The sequence below is a fragment of the Tursiops truncatus genome, chromosome X (genome assembly GCF_011762595.2).
Source record: "Tursiops truncatus isolate mTurTru1 chromosome X, mTurTru1.mat.Y, whole genome shotgun sequence".
NCBI classification, from domain to species: Eukaryota; Metazoa; Chordata; class Mammalia; order Artiodactyla; family Delphinidae; genus Tursiops; species Tursiops truncatus.
The window spans coordinates 66868371-66894539 of record NC_047055.1 but is presented as its reverse complement, the minus strand read 5'-3'; the positions used below and the strand labels follow the sequence as shown (position 1 = coordinate 66894539).

The window sequence follows — 26169 nt, the reverse complement described above, 5'->3', positions numbered from 1 at the left end:
AACTAGGTGTCACAAAAATGCTCACTGAGGTCAAGAGAATTGTAAGCGAGAATTGCAACAAAGAAATAGAAAATATTTTTTAAAGCCAAATATAAATTAAGGAGCTAAGGAATGCAATAATTAAGTGAAAAAAATCACTATAGGGATTCAACAGCAAACTAGATCAAACAAAGAAAGGATCAGTAAACTTGAAGACAAGTCATTGGAAATAATCCAGTCAGAGTAACGAGAAGAACAAAGAATGAAAAAAAGTTAAGAAACGTTAAGGGACTTATGGGAGACCATCACAACATCCAATATACACATTAAGGGAGTCCCAAAAGGAGAAGAGAGAGAGAAAGGACCAGAAAGGTTATTCAAAGAAATAGTGACTGAAAACTCCCCATATCTATAGAAGGAAACAGATATCCAGATGCAAAAGTCCCAAAATCATCAAATAAGATGAATCCCCCCCAAATCCACAATGAGACATTTTATAATCAAATTGTCAAAAGTCAAAACAAAGAGAGAAATTCGAAAGCATCAAGAGCAAAGTGACTGGCCACATACAACGGAATCTCCATAAGACTATCAGTGGATTTTTCAGCAGAAACCATGCAGACCAGAAGCGAGTAGGATGACTTATTCAAAGTGCTGAAAGACAAAAACTGCCAAGAATACTATATGTAGTAAAACTGTCCTTCAAAAATAAAGGAGAGATAAACACTTTCCCAAACAAAAGCTGAGGAAGTTCATCCCCACTATACCTGCCTTATAAGAAATGCTATAGCCAAGATATAAAAGCAACCTAAGTGTCCATCAACAGATGAATGTAGCAATATAAAGATGTGGGGTATACACACACACACACACACACACACACACACACTGGAATATTACTCAGCCATAAAAAAGAATGAAATTTTGCCATTTGCAACAACATGGATGGACCTGGAGGCTATTATGCTTAGTGAAATAAGTCAGGTAGAGAAAAACAAATACTGTATGTTTTCAAATTATATGTGGAAGATAAAAAATAAAACAGATGAATGAATATAACAAAACAGACTCACAGATACAGAGAACAAAGTAGTGCTTACCTGTGGGGACAGTAGTGGGGGTGGGGCAAGGTAGGTGAAGGGGATTAAGAGGTACAGACTACTAGTTATGAAATAAATAAGACACAAGGATGTAATGTACAGCACAAGGAAAATAGCCAATATTTTATAGTAACATTATATGGAGTATAACCTATAAAAATATCAAATCACTATACTGTACACCTGAAACTAATATAATATTATAAGTCAACTATACGTCAGGAAAAAAAGTGCTAAATGATGTCCTTCAAGTTGAAACAAAAGGGTGCTAGATAGTAACATGATAGCATAAGAAAATATTAAACTCATTGGTAAAGGTAAATATTCAGGCAAATAAAGAACACTATTACTGTAATGGTGTAGGTAAATCTATTTTAATTCAAATATAAAAGTTAAAAGAGAAAATTATTTTAAATAGCTATAACTAAAATATGTTTAAAGATACATATTAGGAACGAATGTAAATTGTGACAACAGTAACTTAAAGTGGGAGAGAAGTTAAAATGTAGAGTTTTTGTATGTGATTGAACTTAAGTTGTTAACAACCTAAGTTAGACTGTTATAAGATATCTTATGTAAGTCCCAAGGTAACCAGAAAACAAAAATACCTCTAGAATTTACACAAAAGAATAGAAAGGAATCAAAGCATGTCAATACAAAAAATCAACAAAACACAAAGGGAGACACCTCAGTTCTTAATATATCATTTTTACAGGTTCTCTTTTATACTTTTTATACAAGGTAAACTCTTTTATAGAAGATGGTATAATCTTTTATACAAAATCTGCCTGTCCTGCCCCACACATCTGCCAGGAATTGTTTAAGATCTACAGGAGAGGTTTTGTATTCACAAGTAAACTAACTTCATAAGGCTGTAAATATGTATTTGAAAAGTGATTCAAAAATTTTTGAATCTATGGGGAGTAAATGGTAAAGAAGAAATGATATATATATCTGAAAAGATATCCAAATAGACATTTTGAGGTCATTGGGAACCACAGAACAAAGGTAAGGTATACATCTGAAAGGTGATACAGCTATTCATTTTGAAAGCAAAGTGAATCACACTATTTTCTCAGAACATTGGCTATTCTTTTAATTAATAGATTTTTGTTCACAAGAAATTACAATGCAATGGTGTAAGCATCACCAAGTCAACTTCAGTTAGAGAACTGCTGGAGTTTATGGCACGAAGGGATTGTCAAGGAGTTCATCAGAGTGCTAAGCATTAATAGAAAACTATATCGGAATTCCCCAGCTCAGTCATAAAGTACAATTTTGGGTTCATAGGTTAAATCTGGTATTGTAGGTGAGATACTACATAGTACAAGCAAAAAGTATGGTGTACAGTAGAGGAATATAACCTGGGCTACTCTAAGGACCTGGGTTATAGAAACAAATTAACCTGATCACACTTAGGTTCAAATCCCTGCTCCTGCACTTATCACCTGTGTGACATTATCAAGATACCCAATCTCACTACATCTATTTTCCTATCTATAAAATGGGGATAACAAAATAGAGGCTACCTCCTAAGGTTGTTGAAAGGCTTAAATGAGATAACTAAAGCATACTGCATGGAAAATAGAGTTTAGTATTAATAATTTAATAATAAATTAACTCTTCTGCCTTCTCCTAACTCTACTACTTATGATGTGACTATAAATTCGGCTCCTAAGTTTCAATTTTCTCACCTGTAAAACAGGAATTGTAATACTGAGGCCAACTGCTCCACAGTGTCGAATGAGCTAACCTATATAAAAGTGTTTTGTAAAGGCACTGTGTAGACGCATGTGAAGGATATCTACTGATACATGCAATTGGTTTACTGCTTCCCATAATTTTTAGGGATCATCTCAAATTTATAACTCAAAACCTAAAATGAAGTTTATAGTCATCTCAATTATTACAGGAGAATTTTCCAGCTTTTTGCTTTATCTGGCTTTGTACCTCCCTCAAAAAGTGGGAAGCAAGAGAGCTATATTCACATTTGTCAGTTCTGCTGTTAGTATCTTTAGCATAGGCTTCCATGCTGCCTAACATTATCCTTTGGTTTTCAAAGATCCATATTATTCATGACCTCCATGCCCTCTACAACCATGGAGAATTCTAAGATCTTCATTCATTTTTCTTTGTATCTGTTCTAGCACCTAGAAACATGATTGGCAAATAGTAAGGACTCAACCAATATTTGTTAACTAAATGATTTCATGAATCTGTAGGTATGTGTAAAAAAGACTGGATTTAAAGTGAAAAGACTGGGGTTTCTGTCTCTGCTTTTCTCCATTTTGGATGTGTGACCTTGGAGAAGTCACTTTAGGAAAAAGAATTACATAGTTATCATCTATAAACAGGGCTTGGTAATCCTCAAACTTTTTTTTGAGAATGTATAGAAGGTCTTTGTAGGTTATAAACCACCAAATTTAAGGTGTTATCATTAATCATCAGTGACTTTTACTTCAATAGCATCTTAAATAATTAAATTGACTAGATAAATAGATTTGCTAATGATTATTGGTTAATATAGGTAAGTATATGCATGGGTGTTTCTTATAAGAGTGAAAACACAAGACACACTGGTGGTTGTACTGTTCTAATTCATATTCTGTGGCACTGAGAACAAGGTCATTTGCCTGATGAAACACTAGACAAAAATGACTTCAGTACAGTTTTGGTCCTGGGATGTCTCACAATACCATTTTAAATTCATTACTGCATTTAAAGTACTGATAATGAAAAATATTGTATTTCATTGTTTTCCTTAGAGTATTCATTGGCAAAGTAGCCATTTAACTGCTCCTGCCCACTTCATGTTATCAGATTCAGCTTTTAAACCCAGAGATCCTTTGAGTCACATTGTGTGCTAGGAGAAAAGATGCACAGGCTTTCAAAAATGAGTGGGATTACAGTTTAAGGCTGCAATTTTTATCATCCAATCAAATTTAAACTCTCTATAATTACAGCTAACAGTGTACTGACCTAGAGGGTAAGACACAAAGCAGAGAATATGGGAGAGAAAAAAGGGAGAAAAATACCATTAATACTGATACCAAAACAAAAACCAAACAAACAAAGAAAAAATGGAAAAGAGAGCCAGATCAAGGCTCAAGTCTCACCAAAGGCCTCGATATTCCTGTTATCCGTTACTCATATTTGTTTGAATCTCTGCATATGCTGGTTATGTTCCGGTGTGGAACAAGGAATTTTAAGAATTGGCTTTTGGAAGGCAAAATAGAATTACAGAATGTCAAAATTGGAAGAACATTTAGGGGTCAAATAGTTAATGCATCTCATTTATAGATGGACAAAGTCAAGTCCAGAGATGGGAGGGAAATTGTTAAATACTGCTCAATAATTTTTTAGTAGAATTAGCAGGTTTCTGACTTTGTAGCTCTTCAAAAAGGGAGCCTGTAAGCCACTGTTCTCAAAAAGTACCATTTAAAAAAAATCAGAATTGTTGGGTTACGTGTTAAAAATAAAGATTCTTGGGTCCCATCTCAGATCTACTGAATCAGAATCTCAAAGGTAGGCCACGACAACCTGCATTTTAACAAACTTTATAATTGTTCTAACACACAAAGGTGTTGAAAAGCACTGCCCTAGACATTCTTAGCTCAAGCCTTTATACTATATCCTCACGTTAAAAACAAACAAACAAACAAAAAAAGTGTCTTTCCAAGTATTTAAAAGAAGCAAAGCGGTAGTGGATCTGAAATGCTGTCAGAATCCTCATGGTAACTGTACAGTGTAGGGTCCAACCAATAAAGATAAGGAAAGCTCTAGTAGTCAAGCACACTTGGGAAGCTGCAGCTGGTACAACAGTCTAGTAGAGGGCAGGCTCTTCAGCATGCTGCTAGGCATTTTTAAACTTCCTTTTTGGGCTACACAGACAAGCATACAGTAGATGCAGTTACCGAAGTTTAACTTTTCTGCCAAGACACAAAGTCTGAAAACATGGGTCTTTGTGTGTCATCATTTTAGCACTCTCCAGCCCTAGTTTTCTCCCGGCTCTCTCACTCACTCAAAGTTCTGCAGGCAGAATCCCTAGAGGCTCCCGGGAGACCCGGAAACCAAATATCCCTGGCCTCACCTTGTCTGCCAAGTTCGGTGTGGGATCCCCACGCAGCTGGGGCAACGCAAAGGGTTAACAAGCCGTTCGCTGCAGAGTGGCAGGGAGCAAAGCCAATCGAGTGTCTAGGCGGGCTGTAAGTCTGGTGTGGGCGGGGCCGGGACGTAATGTGCGAAAGGGAAGCGGTGGAGGCCAAAGGGGTGAGAGGGCAGCGGCGGTTAGAGGTTGCGAGGAGGCGGGGCGACCGGGAGAGCATAGGAGCTTTGGTACGTTCTCCCTGCTCTCCTTTATCCTTAGGGGTCGGGGACGGCCTGGTGCCTGGTGTATGGCCACGGAGTTACGGTGTCTGGACTCCATGCCCTGTCACAACCAGCAAGTAAACTGTGCCTCGACCCAAAACCCCGAGCCGCAGCAAGCTGGCGAACTGATCCCGGACCATGCCGGGGGAAACAGCGACTTCGCGGGCAAGCTGACTCTCCTCAGGGGGAGAGTAAGCTCTTCTAGCGTACCGGCTGAGCGGGACTCACAGGCCTGCGGCGGCGCCACCCTCAACTCAGAGAGCAACGGTGGCACTGGCAACTCTGACAAGCCAGCCAGCGACTCCCTCCTAGGGGACTGCGAACTCTCCCGACAGATCGGGGCGCAGCTTAAGCTCCTGCCAATGAATGATCAGATCCGGGAGCTGCAGACCATCATCCGGGACAAGTGAGCCAGAGCGGAAGGGGAAGGGGAGGTGGAGGGTCTCTCAGGGGTTGGGCGGGGATTGGAAGTAAAAGGGCGAAGGTTCTTGGCCTAGGGAAGCTGGTCTGGAGATTTCGGCAGGGCATTTTCTTTGCGGGGCGGTGTCACTTGACTCAGGCCTCCTACCCTGTTTCCCAGTACCTGTGTTTAACATCGCTTTGTGTAGTTTGGAAGCATTTTAGGTAACCTCCTGTTTCCTCTTTGTCTCTTATGAGCGGAATACTCAGTCATTCCAGTCAGGTAAACGTGCTGATCAGCCCTGTGCCTGTTCTCGTGGGCAGTAACCATTTCTGGGTTGTAGGTTTACCACGTGAACAGACACAGGGCAGAGAGCGTAGCCCTTTCACTTCATACTGTTTAATAGACTCCCAGTTTGTTTCCTTGTCTCCATTTCTCTCTTCTACGTGTACCCACACATTACTGAACAATTAATCTTCTTAATATACTGCTTTGATTCGCTAACTACCGTACTCAGCAGCCTTCTTTGGCTTCTCTGAGCCTACCAAATAAAGTCAGGATCCTTAGCTTGACATTAAGGCCCATCTTCGTGGTCCCTAGCAACTATTCTGAAACATCCCCACTTCTCCTCGCATCTCAAATTCTCTTTACTCCTCTGCATGTTCAAATCCTACCTACTCTTCAACATTCAGCATTAAATGTCCACCTCTGCCAAGAAGCTTTCCTTCAATCATTCTTCCTCACTGATCTTCCCTGGCCTTTTTAGTGCAAGATTCACCTTCTGTTTTGTGTATTGTTGTTCGTTTCGCTCTTATCGCACTTGTTAGATTTTAAGCTCCTTGAGGGCAGAAGTATCTTTTACATTTTTGAATTCCAACTATGCCTTGCAAGCAGTAGTCATTCAATTACTAAAAGTTCTTTGTAGCTGTTAAAGTTATATTTATGAAAGTATTTAATGGTTTTTAATGAATTAATATTGAAAACTGTGGTCACATGAACCAATAAATGAAGTAGTGATCTTAAAAAGTAGGAGACAGGCTTGGTAGTTGTGGTGGGGGGAACTGAAATAAGACTTAATCTGTAAAACAAAGAAAATAGGATGATTCTTGTTTCTATAGAGCAAGAGTTACTGACTTTGTGTCTTGGACCTGTGCTGTCTTGGACCTTGTGCTGTACCTGTAGATGGGCTTCTGGGCTTTAGCAAACCCTCAGAAATTATCTGGGAAATGTTATTTGTATGTGCATTTAAAATGATTTTTTTAAATAGCATTATTTTTTAGTATTTTTAAAATAAATTTATTTATTTTTGTAAATAAATACAAAAATATTGCATTGGGTCTTGGTTGCTGCATGCAGGCTTTTTCTAGTTGCGGCGAGTTGAGGCTACTCTTCGTTGTGGTGCACGGGCTTCTCATTGCAGTGGCTGCTTCTGTTGTGGAGCATGGGCTCTAGGTGCACGGGCTTCAGTAGTTGTGGCACACGGGCTTAGTTGCTCCATGGGCATGTGGGATCTTCCCAGGCCAGGGCTCAAACCCATGTCCCCTGCATTGGCAGGCAGATTCTTAATCACTGCACCACAAGGGAAGTCCCATAACATCTTTATTGAGCTATAATTTACATACCATACAATACACCTTTTAAAGTGTACAATTCAGTGGTTTTCAAGTATGTTTATTGCTTTGCAGCCACCCACACAATTTTAGAACATTTTCATCAGCTCAACAAGAAAGCCCACACCCATGAGCAGTCACTCCCCACTTCCCTCCAACCCACCAAGAGCCCTAGACAACCACTAATCTACCTTCTGTGTCTATTGATGTGCCTATTCTGGTTGTTTCATGTAAATAGAATCATATGACATGTGGTCTTTTGTGGCTAGTTTCTTTTATTTAGCATAATGTTTTCAAGCTTTATCCATCTTGTATCAGTACACCATTTCTTTTTTGGCTGAATGATATTCCTCTGTATGGATATACCACATTTTGTTTATCCATTCATCAGGTGATGGACATTTGGGTGGTTTGGTTTCCATTTTTTGGCTATTATGAATAATGCTACTATGAACATTTGCATATGTGCTTTTTTATGGGGTGGGGATTCCTTCGCTTTCATTAGATTTCACAAAGGGGTCTTCCTGACCATGTAAAAGTGAACAGTTGCTATAGAACTTGGAGAGGGCATGACATTCAGCATTCATATATGACAGTATTAATACCTGATTTTACTGCATTACTCAGAAAAGCCTGGGTGGTGTAGTAAACCTGGGTGTAAGCAAAATATTTTTTTTCTTTTTTTTTCTCTGAGTTTGGGAGGAGACAGCAGGATCCAGAATCATCTTAGGCAAGATGTTTAGCATCTCTGTGCTTCAGCTTTATCATTTGTAAAATGAGGATGTTCCTAATATCTCATGAAGCTCCTGGGAGGCTAAAACAAGATACTCTATGAACATTTGTTGTAAACTGTGAACAGTATGCATATTTACGGCATTTCAAGCCTTTATGTTTAGATTTGTGCATGGTTCAGATTGTATCCGTAAGTGCTGGTTTCTTCAGCTTTTGGGAGACAGTAAAAGGAATTTAACTACATAGAATGCACATTCTTATTTTAAAAAACAACACTGAGAGATCCTAGATTATTTTTATCCTGCTATGATACAGAATAGAAAAACTCATTACAATTTTTAATAACTAATTGATGCTTATTTAGGGTGGAGACAGAGTTTTAGTTTTGTTTCTGTTAATCAAATCTGTTAATGGAGGCCTCTGTTCCTTTATCTTAAAAATTTGGCATCCCCTCACACAAACAGGACCTGTTTTATCCGGGGCTGGTGTGGAGTGCTCGTGGTTAGAGGAGCTATATTTACAGGGGTCTAGTTATGGAAGGTGCCATCAGTTATCAGTCTGTCTTCCTTGTACCCTTATGCTCTTCTCTATTTTGATGTGACATCATATATGTGCACTATGGAACTGTCTGATGATAGAGGCCATTGAAGTACTTGTTATTCCTTTTATTGTTCCTGGTCCTTAGTGTCTATCTAGTGAAGGGATTGCTTTCTGAATTGACTTGGCATGGGGAAATGGGGTTGAGCCAGAGAACTGCATGTTGTTGTAAATACATAAAGCAGGCAAGATTGAGAACATTGAACTTATTTAAAATATCTTTTTACTTATTTTTTTGAAATGTGCTGTATTTGCAGCATAAAATGTTGGTGGTATTATTGAATTTCAAGGAAATGTTTTTTTCTCTATTTGAGTATGCAGTAGTCTAAACATCAAATGATCAGATAATTTACTCTGTCACACAGGGGTCACTCATGAACTCAGGAAGAAATGACTGCTTCATTTGCAGTTTTTGTTGTTGCAGTGGATTTAAACCACACATCCTTCCCTTTCTGCCTCCTTTATATACTAAACCCAGCAAAATCTGAGTGTAATGCACTGTTCCCTTGAACACAGTTCATGACCTCATATATAAGGCAGTGCAGTGTATTTAAAAGATCATCTCCTAGCCCCAGTTTTTGTTTTCTTTCGTTTTCTGAAACATTAAAGTAAAGCTGTTTCATGAGCTATTGAATGTTTCCTGTATATTTGCCCTCAAAGGGGTTTCACCATGGCCTCAGCAGGCAGCTTGGATGAAAGTTGAGCCATCTTAGAGTATTTTAGTCCATGAAATAGCGCTAAAGAAAGAACACATTCATTCTTGTGACTTTTTTTTTTTAGTCACCTGGTGGGGAGACAATTAACCTCAGGATGGATGAACATCCTGTGCAGCCCTAATATGAGCACAGCCTGATGTGATTTGCGTCATTTGGCTAGGTAGTGTTCTTAACCAAAGCTGTACATTTGAATTGCTTGGGGAGTCTTTTTTTTTTTTTGGAACCCATCCTTAGAGTGGAGTAGTAGAGTAGTCTTGGGTGGAACCTGAGCACTTGTAGCTTTTCAAACACCACAGGTTATTGTGCTGTGCTCAGGCTGGGCCACTGCCTGTGGGAGAATGGCCATTCTCCCTTGCGTGGTGATTTGGCTAGTTTTGGATTTAGGGTGTAGGCTGAGCCAAGGATTCTAAACTAAACAGAACCAGCCTAGAGAACCTGGCCTGGTATCACCCTGAGACTGGAGGAATCTCAGAACTGTTCCCTTCAACTTATACAAAACCAAAATGTCCACCACAGAAAACACTATGACCTACAAGTTATTTATCAATAAATCACGGACATGGTTTTGGTTTTCCATGTGAATTTTCTAACTGGCTTTTAGGCCAGGAGTGAGGAAGTCGACTTTTTATACATACCTCTGTTATAATATTTATTGGGCATATCCTAGTAATCTCTTACCAGCTAGTCTGGACTCTGGGGAGGCAGAAAGAAAGTGTGGCCTGGCACAGTACCTGGCATATAGGGGAATTAATGTTCCAATCATTATAAAAATTAATAAATCAACTTGAATGACTGAGGCCTGGGTTCTAAAGGAAAATGATAGCTTCTCTTCTTTTTCTACCTGATCTCGAATGTTTACATTGAACTCTGCTTTGAGGTGCAAATAAATAATTAATGACACTATTTTATGAGATTCTTAAGAAGGTGCTGAAGATCTGTGGCCCTGATGACATGCACCTGGCAGGTAGTAAAAGCTATTTTCATTTTTTTTTGTTGTTTGTTTTGGTTTTCACATCAGATTAGGTTTGCTGCAAGTACTTCACTGCATTTTGTTTTTTTTGAGGGGGAAGGAAGGAGGAGGAAAATCATTTATAAATCATCTGCATACAATGACAGACTGAGCTTAGAGCTTCTTTATTTTAATGATCACATAACAAAGTAGCTATGGAAGTAGTGCTTGTGTTTTCAGAGCTTCCACTAAACATTAACTCTAAGTGAAACATTCCTTTGGTTTAAACCTGCCAGAAAAGCTTATATTTTTTACTTCCCTTTAAACTGTTGCTTAAAAAAACAAACAAAAAAAAAAACCAAGAACATATTAGAGCTAAAACTGAGTCCATTTAGTTCTTCCTCCTTAGCTTAGATTGCTAGATAAATACAGGACACCCAGTTAAAGTTGAGTTCAGATAAACAATGAATACTTTTCTTAGTATATCCTAAACATTGTATGGGACATACTTCTGAAATACAAATTTAACTGGGTGTCCTGTATTTTTATTTGCTAAATCTGGCAACTTTATGCCCAGACTTAACTTCTCCCACCCCCAATGCTAAAGACAATCTTTGTGTATAATCCTCATTTTCAAAAATGAGACCTAGGACAGCAGAAGCAAGAATAACTACAGTCCTGCAGCCTATGGAACAAAAACCACATTCACAGAAAGATAGACAAAATGAAAAGGCAGAGGACTATTTAGGAACAAGGAACGAGATAAAAAGAACAAGATAAAACCCCAGAAAGACAACTAGATGAAGTGGAGATAGGCAACCTTCCAGAAAAAGAATTCAGAATAATGATAGTGAAGATCATCCAGGACCTTGGAAAAAGAATGGAGGCAAAGATCAAGAAGATGCAAGAAATGTTTAACAAAGACCTAGAAGAATTCAAGAACAAACACCTAGAAGAATTCAAGAACAAACAGAGATGAACAATACAATAACTGAAATGAAAAATACACTAGAAGGAATCAATAGCAGAATAACTGAGGCAGAAGAATGGATAAGTGACCTGGATGACAGAATGGTGAAATTCACTGCTATGGAACCAATAAATAAAAAAGAATGAAAAGAAATGAAGACAACCTAAGAGACCTCTGGGACAACATTAAATGCAACAACATTCACATTATTGGGGTCCCAGAAGGAGAAGAGACAGAGAAAGGATCCGAGAAAATATTTGAAGAGATTATAGTCAAAAACTTTCCTAACATGGGTCAGGAAATAGCCACCCAAGTACAGGAAGCACAGAGAGTCCCAGGCAGGATAAGGAGAAACACGCCAAGACACATAGTAATCAAATTGACAAAAATTAAAGACAAAGAAAAATTATTAAAAGCAACAAGGGAAAAATAACAAATAACACACAAGGGAACTCCCGTAAGGTTAACAGCTGATTTCTCAGCAGAAACTCTACAGTCCAGAAGGGAGTGGCATGATATATTTGATGAAAGGGAGGAACCTACAACCAAGATTACTGTAGCTGGCAAGGATCTCCTGAAGATTCAACGGAGAAATCAAAAGCTTTACAGACAAACAAAAGCTAAGAGAATTCAGCACCACCAAATCAGCTCTACAACAAATGCTAAAGGAACATCTCTAAGTGGGAAACACAAGAGAAGGAAAGGACCTACAAAAACAAACCCAAAGCAATTAAGAAAATAGTTATAGGACCATACATAACAATAATTACCTTAAATGTGAATGGATTAAATGCTCCAACCAAAAGACACAGGCTCGCTGAATGGATACAAAAAGACCCATGTAGGGTTTCCCTGGTGGTGCAGTGGTTGAGAGTCCGCCTGCCGATGCAGGGGTCATGGGTTCGTGCCCCGGTCTGGGAAGATCCCATATGCTGCGGAGCAGCTAGGCCTGTGAGCCGTGGCTGCTGAGCCTGCGCGTCTGGAGCCTGTGCTCTGCAACGGGAGAGGCCACAACAGTGAGAGGCCCACATACAGCAAAAAAAAAAAAACAACCATATATATGCTGTCTACAAGAGAATCACTTCAGACCTAGGGACACATACAGACTGAAAGTGAGGGGATGGAAAAAGATATTCCATGCAAATGGAAATCAAAAGAAAGCTGGAGTAGCAATACTTGTATCAGATAAAATAGACTTTAAAATAAAGAATGTTACAAGAGACAAGAAGGGACACTACATAATGATCAAGAGATCAATCCAAGAATATATAACAATTATAAATATATATGCACCCAACATAGGAGCACCTCAATACATAAGGCAAATGCTAACAGCTATAAAAGAGGAAATCGACAGTGACACAATAATAGTGGGGGACTTTTAACACTTCACTTACACTAATGGACAGATCATCCAGACAGAAAATTAATAAGGAAACAGAAGCTTTAAATGACACAATAGACCAGATGGATTTAACTGATATTTATAGGACATTCCATCCAAAAACAGCAGATTACACTTTCTTCTCAAGTGCACACGGAACATTCTCCAGGATAAGTCACATCTTGTGTCCCAAATCTAGCCTCGGTAAATTTAAGAAAATTAAAATCGTATCAAGCATCTTTTCTGACCACAGCACTATGAGATTAGAAATAAATTACAGGGAAAAAAATGTGAAGAATACAAACACATGGAGGCTAAACAATACGTTACTAAATAACCAAGAGATCACTGAAGAAATCAAAGAGGAAATAAAAAAATATTTAGAGAAAAAAATGACACCTAATTCAGTACTACTTGGATTTAAATTAAATTGTTTTTTAAGTTATGAGTCAGAGGTTTTAATTTAATCATTTGAAAAGGGTGTATTCTTGTTTTAACCTTAATTACATACTCTTTACAAGCCACATTATAATAGCAGCTTCTCTATCTTGAGAAGGAAAATTTTAATGATGTTTTATGTGCCGGCCAGTCTCTTTATTTCATTATTTGCATTGTATGTACATGCCAGTCTGATTGACAGGGAGAGAAATCTCATTAAAATACACCTAAAAACTGGCTACCTTTTAGTAAACGTTCCCTTATTAGAGCAAAATATAGATAATGGCTTTACTCAGGGACTTAAGAGAGCTTCAGTCTGGGAAGAACCTTGGAATACTTCACCTCTATAAGCCTCACTACTTTCTTCACTAAAGAGGTGGTAAGAATAGAATCTACCTTTTAAGATTATGTGAGGATTAGACCAGGTAATGCACGAAAAGTGCTTAATACTTGGCACCAAAGAAGCTTTTAATAAATGATGACCTGTGGGAATGAAGGGAGTAATATATGTATAATATTACGTACCTGCTGTAACTTTTGGACCTTTTAAGAAAAGCCTTTTAAATAAATCTTGTACACTTGGGGGTGTGTGTGTGTGTGTACAGTTATTAAATGAATTTTCTTTAAAAAAGAAGAGGAGAGGTTGTCAAGTTTATTCTGAATAGAGAGAAGTAGCAGATAGTGATCAAATGGAAGTTTCTGCTGTAGAAATTGAAGTGTAATTGCCCCAGGAGAGGATGTCTTCCAACACACTAGAGAATCCCTCTAGTGGTGGTGATGATGGTGGTGGTGATGGTGGTGGTGGTAGTAGTAATAGCAGCAGCAGCAGTAGTAGTAGTGAGGTCTAGTAAGAAGAGGGGAGAGGATCTCTACTTGAAGTCTTAATTTTTTAATATTATAAAGACATTCCTCTCATAGTTCCATATGTTATGGATGATAAGTAAATACCTATTAGCCTTTTGGAAGAAAGGTCAGAGATTTCTCTTGATTTCATCTTCGTTGGGGTTTGCTATGAGATGTACGTGTCTTAAAATATATAAATATACAATTGCTATAGCCTCTCTGGAAATTTTAAAGTGCTTTATAGACGGTCTTAAGTAGGGAAGAGTCTGGTTTACCAAATCCACATTAAAATGAGGATTTGGCTTCTGGTATGATTCTCATTCTTTTGTTGTTTCTGTGTGAAGATCATTTTTTTAAAAAATGGCTACCTTTGGCTTTCATTTTGTTACTATAGATGTGTGACATATTTGTTGGGGGGAGTGTCAAGAAAAGTATATTCTCAGATATGGTTAGGTCTGCATTGTTAATCCTATATGGGGTTTGCACAATTTAAAAGATACTCTGCTTAACATTAGTTAGATTTCTATGCTCTGAATTATGAGCACCTGGATCTCACTGTTTAAATATTTGAATATATTTTAAAATATTCCAGGGATGTGTGTCAGTGTGTGTGTTGCTTTGTGATAATTTTGCATTAGATATTATTTGGGACAGTTATCAGATACAAGATGATTAAAATCTCTTTCAAAACTTTGTTTCCAGTATGATAGATTTTTTTGTCTCAAAAGTAGTTTTGAGACAAAAGTGTATAGAGTTATGATTTGAAACAAAGCATATGGAGTCAATAAGACCTGGGGTCTGGTTTACATTAAAACATCTTTATTAACACATACTTTAGTCCAGTGTTGGGCCTAAAGTAGGGGTCCAAAGATTATGTGCAACTCAGTTGATCCAACAAGTAAATATCTGTTTTATGAAACTCTAGTGTTAACAGTGTAAGGGATATAGATGTGGATATTGCAGACCACTGTGGGTTTTTTGTTGTTGTTTGTTTGTTTGTTTGTTTTACATCTTTATTGGAGTATAATTGCCTTACAATGGTGTGTTAGTTTCTGCTTTATAACAAAGTGAATCAGTTATACATATACATATGTTCCCATATCTCTTGCCTCTTGCATCTCCCTCCCTCCCACTCTCACTATCCCACCCCTCTAGGTGGTCCCAGAACACCGAGCTGATCTCCCTGTGCTACGCGGCTGCTTCCCACTAGCTATCTATTTTACGTTTGGTAGTGTATATATGTCCATGCCACTCTCTCACTTTGTCACAGCTTACATTTCCTCCTCCCCATATCCTCAAGTCCATTCTCTAGTAGGTCTGTGTCTTTATTCCTGTCTTATCCTTAGGTTTTTCATGACATTTTTTCCCTTAAATTCCATATATATGTGTTAGCATACGGTATTTGTCTTTCTCTTTCTGACTTACTTCACTCTGTATGACAGACTCTAGGTCCATCCACCTTATTACAAATAGCTCAAATTCGTTTCTTTTTATGGCTGAGTAATATTCCATTGTATATATGTGCCACATCTTCTTTATCCATTCATCAGATGATGGACACGTAGGTTGTTTCCATCTCCGGGCTATTGTAAATAGAGCTGCAATGAACATTTTGGTACATGACTCTATTAGAATTATGGTTTTCTCAGGGTATATGCCCAGTAGTGGGATTGCTGAGTCATATGGTAGTTCTATTTGTAGTTTTTAAAGGAACCTCCATACTGTTTTCCATAGTGGCTGTACCATTTCACATTCCCACCAGCAATGCAAGAGTGTTCCCTTTTCTCCACACCCTCTCCAGCATTTATTGTTTCTAGATTCTTTGATGATGGCCATTCTAACTGGTGTTAGATGATATCTCATTGTACTTTTGCTTTGCATTTCTCTAATGATTAATGATGTTGAGCATTCTTTCATGTATTTTTTGGCAATCTGTATATCTTCTTTGGAGAAATCGCTATTTAGGTCTTCTGCCCATTTTTGGAATGGGTTGTTTGTTTTTCTGTTATTGAGCTACATGAGCTGTTTGTAAATTTTGGAGATTAATCCTTTGTCAGTTGCTTCATTTGCAAATATTTTCTCCCATTCAGAGGGTTGCCTTTTGGTCTTGCTTATGGTTCCCTTTCCTGTGCAAAAGCTTAGAAGTTTCATTAGGTCCAGTTTCTTTATTTATGTTTTTATTTCCATTTTCTAGGAGGTGGTTAAAAAAGGATCTTGCTGTGATTTATGTCATAGAGTGTTCTGCCTATGTTTTCCTCTAAGAGTTTGATAGTTTCTGTCCTTACATTTAGGTCTTTAATCCATTTTGAGCTTATTTTTGTGTATGCTGTTAGGGAGTGATCTAATCTCATACATTTACATGTACCTGTCCAGTTTTCCAAGCACCACTTATTGCAGAGGCTGTCCTTTCTCTACTGTACATTCCTGCCTCCTTTATAAAAGATAAGGTGACCATCTGTGCGAAGGTTTATCTCTGGGCTCTCTATCCTTTTCCATTGATCTATATTTCTGTTTTTGTGCCAGTACCATACTGTCTTGATTACTGTAGCTTTGTAGTATTGTCTGAAGTCAGTGAGCCAGATTCCTCAAGCTCCGCTTTTCTTTCTCAAGATTGCTTTGGCTATTCAGGGTCTTTTTTGTTCCATACAAATTGTGAAATTTTTTGTTCTAGTTCTGTGAAAAATGCCAGTGGTAGTTTGATAGGGATTGCATTGCATATATAGATTGCTTTGGGTAGTAGAGTCATTTTCACAATGTTGATTCTTCCAATCCAAGAACATGGTATATCTCTCCATCTATTTGTATCATCTTTAATTTCTTTCACCAGTGTCTTATAATTTTCTGCATACAGGTCTTTTGTCTCCTTAGGTAGGTTTATTCCTAGATATTTTATTATTTTTGTTGCAATGGTACATGGGAGTGTTTTCTTGATTTCACTTTCAGATTTTTCATCATTAGTGTATAGGAATGCCAGAGATTTCTGTGCATTAATTTTGTATCCTGCTACTTTACCAAAGTCATTGATTAGCTCTAGTAGTTTTGTGGTAGCATCTTTAGGATTCTCTATGCATAGTATCATGTCATCTGCAAACAGTGACAGCTTTACTTCTTTTCCGATTTGGATTCCTTTTATTTCCTTTTCTTCTCTGATTGCTGTGGCTGAAACTTCCAAAATTATGTTGAATAAGAGTGGTGAGAGTGGGCAACCTTGTCTTCTTCCTGATCTTAGTGAAAATGCTTTCAGTTTTTCACCATTGAGGACGATGTTGGCTGTGTGTTTGTTATATATGGCCTTTATTATGTTGAGGAAACTTCCCTCTATGCCTACTTTCTGGAGAGTTTTTATCATAAATGTGTGTTGAATTTTGTCAAAAGCTTTCTCTGCGTCTCTTGATATGACCATATGGTTTTTCTTCTTCAATTTGTTAATATGGTGTATCACATTGATTGATTTGTGTATATTGAAGAAACCTTGCATTCCTGGAAAAAACCCCACTCGATCATGGTGTATGATCCTTTTAATGTGCTGTTGGGTTCTGTTTGCCAGCATTTTGTTGAGGATTTTTGCATCTATGTTCATCAGTGATATTGGCCTGTTGTTTTCTTTCTTTGTGACATCCTTGTCTGGTTTTGATATCAGGCTATGGTGGCCTCGTAGAATGAGTTTGGGAGTGTTCCTCCCTCTGCTGTATTTTGGAAGAGTTTGAGAAGGATAGGTGTTTGCTCTTCCCTAAATTTTTGATAGAATTCACCTGTGAAGCCATTTGGTACTGGGCTGTTGTTTGTTGGAAGATTTTTAATCACAGTTTCAATTTCAGTGCTTGTGATGGTCTGTTCATATTTACTATTTCTTCCTGATACAGTTTTGGCAGGTTGTGCATTTCTAAGAATTTGTCCATTTCTTCCAGGTTGTCCATTTTATTGCCATAGAGTTGCCTGTAGTAATCTCTCATGATCTTTTGTATTTCTGCAGTGTCAGTTCTTACTTCTCCGTTTTCATTTGTAATTCTATGGATTTGAGTCTTCTCCCTTTTTTTCTTGTTGAGTCTGGCTAATGGTTTATCAATTTTGTTTATCTTCCCAAAGAACCAGCTTTTAGTTTTATTGATCTTTGCTGTCGTTTCCTTCATTTCTTTTTCATTTATTTCTGATCTGATCTTTATGATTTCTTTCCTTCTGCTAACTTTGGATTTTTTTTGTACTTTTTACTCTAATTGCTTTAGATGCAAGATTAGCTTGTTTATTCGAGATTTTTCCTGTTTCTTAAGGTAGGATGGTATTGGTATAAACTTCCCTCTTAGAACTGCTTTTGCTGCATCCCATAGGTTTTGGATCATCGTGTCTCCATTGTCATTTGTTTCTAGGTATTTTTTGATTTCCTCTTTGATTTCTTCAGTGATAACTTCGTTATTATGTAGTGCATTATTTAGCCTCCATATGTTTGTAGTTTTTACAGGTCTTTTTCTGTAATTGATATCTAGTCTCATAGCGTTGTGGTCGGAAAAGATACTTGATACGATTTCAAGTTTCTTAAATTTACCAAGGCTGGATTTGTGACCCAAGATATGATCTATCCTGGAGAGTGTTCCATGAGCACTTGAGAAAAATGTGTATTCTGTTGTTTTTGGATGGAATGTCCTATAAATATCAACTAAGTGTTTCTTGTTTAGTGGATCATTTAAAGCTTGTGTTTCCTTACTTATTTTCATTTTGGATGATCTGTTCATTGGTGAAAGTGGGGTGTAAAAATCCCCTACTATGAATGTGTTACTGTCGATTTCCTCTTTTTTTTTACGTCTTTATTGGAGTATAATTACTTTACAATTGTGTGTTAGTTTCTGCTTTATAACAAAATGAATCAGTTGTACATATACATATGTTCCCATATCTCTTCCCTCTTGCATCTCCCTCCCTTAGACCCTCCCTATAGCACCCATCCAGGCGGTCACAAAGCCCTGAGCTGATATCCCTGTGCTATACGGCTGCTTCCCACTGGCTATCTACCTTACGTTTGGCAGTGTGTATATATATATATATACACTATATATATAGTGAGAGAGCCTCTCTCTCGCTTTGTCACAGCTTACCCTTCCCCCTCCCCGTATCCTCAAGTCCATTCTCTAGTAGGTCTGTGTCTTTATTCCTGTCTTACCCCTAGGTTCTTCATGACATTTTTTTCCTTAAATTCCATATATATGTGTTAGCATACTGTAGTTGTCTTTCTCTTTCTGACTTACTTCACTCTGTATGACAGATTCTAGCTCTATCCACCTCATTACAAATAGCTCAATTTCGTTTCTTTTTATGGATGAGTAATATTCCATTGTATATATGTGCCACGTCTTCTTTATAAATTCATCCGATGATGGACACTTAGGTTGTTTCCATCGCCGGGCTATTGTAAATAGAGCTGCAATGAACATTTGGTACATGACTATTTTTGAATTATGGTTCTCTCAGGGTGTATGCCCAGTAGTGGGATTGCTGGGTTATATCATAGCTCTATTTGTAGTTTTTTAAGGAACCTCCATACTGTTCTCCATAGTGGCTGTACCAATTCACATTCCCACCAGCAGTGCAAGAGTGTTCCCTTTACTCCACACCCTCTCCAGCATTTATTGTTTCTAGATTCTTTGATGATGGCCATTCTGACTGGTGTGAGATGATATCTCCTTGTAGTTTTGATTTACATTTCTCTAATGAATAATGATGTTGAACATTCTTTCATGTGTTTGTTGGCAGTCTGTATATCTTCTATGGAGAAATGTCTATTTAGGTCTTCTGCCCATGTTTGGATTGAGTTTTTTGATTTTATGCTATTGAGCTGCAGGAGATGCTTATAAATTTTGGAGATTAATCCTTTGTCAGTTGCTTCATTTGCAAATATTTTCTCCCATTCTCAGGGTTGTCTTTTGGTCGTGTTTATGGTTTCCTTTGCTCTGCAAAAGCCTTGTAGTTTCATTAGGTCCCATTTGTTTATTTTTGATTTTATTTCCATTTCTCTAGGAGGAGGGTCCAATAGGATCTTGCTGCAATTTATGTCATAGAGTGTTCTGCCTATGTTTTCCTCTAAGAGCTTGAAAGTTTCTGGTGCTACATTTAGGTCTTTAATCCATTTTGAGCTTATTTTTGTGTATGGTGTTTGGGAGAGATCTAATCTCATACTTTCACATGTACTTGTCCACTTTTCCCAGCACCACTTATTGAAGAGGCTGTCCTTTCTCCACTGTACATTCTTGCCTCCTTTATCAAAGATAAGGTGACCATATGTGTGTGGGTTTATCTCTGGGCTTTCTGTCCTTTTCCTTTGATCTATGTTTCTGTTTTTGTGCCAGTACCATACTGTCTTGATTACTGTAGCTTTGTACTGTAGTCTGAAGTCAGGCAGCCTGATTCCTCCAGCTCCGTTTTTCGTTTTCAAGATTGCTGTGGCTATTTGGGGTCTTTTTGTTTCCATACAAATTGTGAAATTTTTTGTTCTAGTTCTATGAAAAATACCAGTGGTAGTTTGATAGGGATTGCATTTAATATATAGATTGCTTTGGGTAGTAGAGTCATTTTCACAATGTTGATTCGTCCAATCCAAGAACATGGTATATCTCTCCATCTATTTGTATCATCTTTAATTTCTTTCATCAGTATCTTATAATTTTTGGCATACAGGTCTTTTGTCTCCGTAGGTAGGTTTATTCCTAGATATTTTATTATTTTTGTTGCAATGGTACATGGGAGTGTTTTCTTGATTTCACTTTCAGATTTTTCATCATTAGTGTATAGGAATGCCAGAGATTTCTGTGCATTAATTTTGTATCCTGCTACTTTACCAGAGTCATTGATTACCTCTAGTAGTTTTGTGGTAGCATCTTTAGGATTCTCTATGTATAGTATCATGTCATCTGCAAACAGTGATAGCTTTACTTTTTCTTTTCCAATTTGGATTCCTTTTATTTGCTTTTCTTCTCTGATTGCTGTGTCTGAAACTTCCAAAACTATGTTGAATAAGAGTGGTGAGAGTGGGCAACCTTGTCTTCTTCCTGATCTTAGTGGAAATGCTTTCAGTTTTTCACCATTGAGGACGATGTTGACTGTCGGTTTGTCATACATGGCCTTTATTATGTTGAGGAACGTTCCCTCTCTGCCTACTTTCTCCAGGACTTTTTATCATAAATTGTTGTTGAATTTTGTCGAAAGCTTTCTCTGCATCTATTGAGATGATCGTGCGGTTTTTCTCCTTCAATTTGTTAATATGGTGGATCACATTGATTGGTTTGCGTATATTGAACAATCCTTGCATTCCTGGAATGAACCCCACTTGATCATGGTGTATGATTCTTTTAATGTGTTGTTGGATTCTGTTTGCTAGTATTTTGTTGAGGATATTTGCATCTATGTTCATCAGTGATATTGGCCTGTAGTTTTCTTTCTTTGTGACATCCTTGTCTAGTTTTGGTATCAAGGTGATGGTGGCCTCGTAGAATGAGTTTGGGAATGTTCCTCCCTCTGCTATATTTTGGAAGAGTTTGAGAAGGATAGGTGTTAGCTCTTCTCTAAATGTTTGATAGAATTCACCTGTGAAGCCATCTGGTCCTGGGCTTTTGTTTGTTGGAAGATTTTTAATCACAGTTTCAATTTCAGTGCTTGTGATTTTTCTGTTCATATATTCTATATTTTCCTGGTTCAGTCTCAGAAGTTTATGCATTTGTAAGAATTTGTCCTTTTCTTCCAGGTTGTCCATTTTATTGGCATAGAGTTGCCTGTAGTAATCTCTCATGATCTTTTGTATTTGTGCAGTGTCAGTTGTTACTTCTCCTTTTTCATTTCCAATTCTATTGATTTGAGTCTTCTTCCTTTTATTCTTGATCAGTCTGGCTAATGAGTTATCAATTTTGTTTACCTTCTCAAAGAACCAGCTTTTAGTTTTATTGATCTTTGCTATCATTTCCTTCATTTATTTTTCATTTATTTCTGATCTGATTTTTATAATTTCATTCCTTCTGCTAACTTTGGGGTTTTTTTGTTCTTCTTTGTCTTATTGCTTTAGGTGCAAGGTTACTTTGTTTATTTGAGTTGTTTCCTGTATCTTAAGGTAGGATTGTATTGCTATAAACTTTCCTCTTAGAACTGCTTTTGCTGCATCCCATAGATTTTTGTTCGTCGTGTCTTCATTGTCATTTGTTTCAAGGTATTTTTTGATTTCCTCTTTTATTTTTTCAGTGATCACTTCGTTATTAAGTACTGTATTGTTAACCCTCCATGTGTTTGTATTTTTTACAGATCTTTTTCTGTAATTGATATCTAGTCTCCTAGCATTGTGGTCAGAAAAGATACTTGATACAATTTTAATTTTCTTAAATTTACCAGGCTTGATTTGTGACCCAAGATATGATCTATCCTGCAGAATGTTTCATGAGCACTTGAGAAAATGTGTATTCTGTTGTTTTTGGATGGAATGTTCTATAAATCTCAATTAAGTCCATCTTTTTTAGTGTATCATTTATAGCTTCTGTTTCCTTATTTATCTTCATTTTGGATGATCTGTTCATTGGTGAAAGTGAGGTTTTAAAGTCCTCTACTATGATTGTGTTACTGTCGATTTCCCCTTTTATGGCTGTTAGTATTTGCCTTATGTATTGAGGTGCTCCTATGTTGGGTGCATAAATATTTACAATTGTTATATCTTCTTCTTGGATCAATACCTTGATCATTATGTAGTGTCTTTCTTTGTCTCTTCTAATAGTCTTTATTTTAAAGTCTATTTTTCCTGATATGAGAATTGATACTACAGCTTTCTTTTGTTCTCCATTTGCATGGAATATCTTTTTCCATCCCCTCACTTTCAGTCTGTATGTGTCTCTAGGTCTGAAGTGGGTCTCTTGTAGACAGCATATATATGGGTCTTGTCTTTGTATCCATTCAGCCAGTCTGTGTCTTTTGGTGGGAGCATTTAGTCCATTTACATTTAAGGTAATTATTGATATGTATGTTCCTATTCCCATTTTCTTAAGTGTTTTGGTTTGTTATTGTAAGGCTTTTCCTTCTCTTGTGTTTCTTGCCTAGAGAAGGTCCTTTAACCTTTGCTATAAAGCTGGTTTGGTGGTGCTGAACTCTCTCAGCTTTTGCTTGTCTGTAAAGGTTTTAATTTCTCCATCAAATCTGAATGAGATCCTTTCTGGGTAGAGTAATCTTGGTTGCAGGTTTTTCTCTTTCATCACTTTAAATATGTCCTGCCAGTCCCTTCTGACTTGCATAGTTTCTGCTGAAAGATCAGCTGTTAACCTTATGGGGATTCCCTTGTGTGTTATTTGTTGTTTTTCCCTTGCTGCTTTTAATTTGTTTTCTTTTTATTTATTTTTTGACAGTTTGATTAATGTGTGTCTTGGTGTGTTTCTTCTTGTATTTATCCTGTATGGGACTCTCTGTGCTTCCTGGAGTTGATTAACTATTTCCTTTCCCATATTAGGGAAGTTTTCAACTATAATCTCTTCAAATATTTTCTCAGTCCCTTTCTTTATCTCTTCTTCTTCTGGAACTCCTATAATTCGAATGTTGGTGCGTTTGATGTTGTCCCAGAGGTCTCTGAGACTGTCATCAGTTCTTTTCATTCTTTTTTCTTTATTCTGCTCTGCAGTAGTTACTTCCACTATTTTATCTTCCAGGTCACTTATCCGTTCTTCTGCCTCAGTTATTCTGCTATTGATCCCTTCTAGAGTATTTTTAATTTCATTTATTGTGTTGTTCTTCGTTGCTTGTTTCATCTTTAATTCTTCTAGGTGCTTGTTAAATGTTTCTTGTATTTTCTGTATTCTATTTCTAAGATTTTGGATCATCTTTACTATCATTATTCTGAATTCTTTTTCAGGTGGCTTGCCCATTTCCTCTTCATTTGTTAGGTCTGGTGGGTTTTTATCTTGCTCCTTCATCTGCTGTGTGTTTTTCTGCCTTTTCATTTTGCTTATCTTACTGTTTTGGGGGTCTCCTTTTTGCAGGCTGCGGGTTCGTAATTCCCGTTGTTTTTGGTGTCTTTCCCCAGTGGGTTAGGTTGGTTCAGTGGGTTGTGTAGGCTTCCTGGTAGAGGGTAGTAGTGCCTGTGTTTTGGTGGATGAGGCTGGTTCTTGTCTTTCTGGTGGGCAGGTTCACGTCTGGTGGTGTGTTTTGGGGTGTCTGTGGACTTATTATGATTTTAGGCAGCCTCTCTGCTAATGGGTGGGGTTGTGTTCCTCTCTTGCTAGTTGTTTGGCATAGGGTGTCCAGCACTGTAGCTTGCTGGTCGTTGAGTGAAGCTGGGTGTTGGTGTTGAGATGGACATCTCTGGGAGATTTTCGCCATTTGATATTATGTGGAGCTGGGAGGTCTCTTGTGGACCAGTGTCCTGAGGTTGGGTCTTCCACCTCAGAGGCACAGCACTGACTCCTGGCTGCAGCACCAAGAGCCTTTCATCCACGCGGCTGGTTGCAGGTATTGATGTATATGCCCACCTTGAGATATTCCACTACTTTGTCTAAGTTGCCTGCTCTGGCAGCACGGAGTAAGCTTGCATTGCTGTCAGACATTTTTCGCCCCTTCAGTCCAGAAATTGTGCTTGAAGTGTCTGCTCAGAAATCCCAAATGATGCTGCTGATTGATGTGGATAATTTAAACATAAAACCATAACCCAGAATGAGGACTGCGACAGCCCCTGGTCACAAACCCGTGCGGTGTGACTGTGGGTTTTTAAGGAATGCAACCCACTTACTGTATTCTAACTGTACTTTAATTTCTAAATTGATTTAAGTAAACAGTGTCCATCTGAAGCCTGTCAAAAACATCAGGGGATAAGTTAGTAATTACTGTTTGTAGTGGGATGACCTGGAGCAGTGACTACTTTAACTGGAAGTCAAATAGCTATGAAGAGATAACAGTTCACATTAGGTTCTCATAGTGTGTACCTTTTTTGGAATGTAGAGAAGTGCTTATCATCCAGAAGTTATCAGATGATGCTGATACTTTTGAGGAGAGTGTGAAGATGTTACAATGTCTGTTTCTAAAGTAAAATAATGAATTTGGGCAACTCTGATCAATTAACCTAACTTTTCTATGTAATATATTTGTGTAACTGTTTAAAAATTAAAGACAAACATTTCAGATGTGTTCTCAAGATATACTATTGAATATTTCTTTAAGACAAATCCAGACTTATCTTCCCTATTGAAAAACTGTGTTCTGGCTACTTAGACAAGTTTATGTAGGTCTAGCAAATGGGGAAGTAGGCGTCAGTCTTTTTTTCTTTTTTCTTGGTAGTTCGCTGACTTTTACTTCTTTGACAAGCATGTTGTGAAGGTTAATTATAGAAATGAAAGGTGAAAGTGTAATATTATTAGTATAGTTTCATTTGAAAACCACAGTACATAAAGCCTGTTTTAAATGGGCTGTCTATGTGTAGGTGTGTGGATAGAGTTTTCTGAGTTTAGGGAGTATTTATATATAAAGAATACAGACTTAGGGATTTTGGAAGATGGCAGAAGAGTAAGATGCGAGATCACCTTCCTCCCCACAGATACACCAGAAATACATCTACACGTGGAAGAACTCATACAGAACACCTCCTGAATGCTGGCAGAAGACCTCAGACCTCCCAAAAGGCAAGAAACTCCCCACATACCTGGGTAGGGCAAAAGAAAAAAGAATAAACAGAGACAAAAGGATAGGGACAGGACCTGCACCATTGGGAGGGAGATGTGAAGGAGGAAAGGTTTCCACACACAAGGAAGCCCCTTCGTGGGCAGAGACTGCGGGTGGCGGAGGGGGAAAAGCTTCGGAGCCACGGAGGAGAGAACAGCAACAGGGGTGCAGAGGGCAAAGTGGAGAGATTCCCGCACAGAGGATCAGTGGACCAGCACACACCAGCTCAAGAGGCTTGTCTGCTCACCCGCCGGAGTGGGCAGGGCTGGGAGCTGAGGCTCGGGCTTCGGTCAGAGTGCAGGGAGAGGACTGGGGTTGGCGGCATGAGCACAGCCTGCAGGGCGTTAGTGCACCACGGCTAGGCGGGAGGGAGTCCGGGGAAAAGTCTGGACCTGCCGAAGAGGCAAGAGACTTTTTCTTCCCTC

General features: G+C 38.0%; 1 protein-coding gene across 3 annotated transcripts in view; it reads left to right on the top strand.

The window, feature by feature from the left end:
• Positions 1-5355: 5355 nt before the first annotated feature.
• UPRT (uracil phosphoribosyltransferase homolog) overlaps positions 5356-26169 on the top strand; it is a 42866-nt gene continuing 22052 nt past the window's right edge. The window contains exons 1-2 of one of the 3 annotated variants that reach the window (XM_073799339.1): positions 5725-5853; positions 25620-25704. In XM_073799339.1, the coding sequence (XP_073655440.1) occupies positions 25673-25704 (32 nt within the window). In that variant the 5' untranslated portion in view covers positions 5725-5853; positions 25620-25672. Of the gene's footprint in view, positions 5854-25619; positions 25705-26169 lie in introns of all 3 variants that reach the window. The other 2 variants (XM_073799338.1, XM_019932165.3) reach the window with 2 other exon arrangements.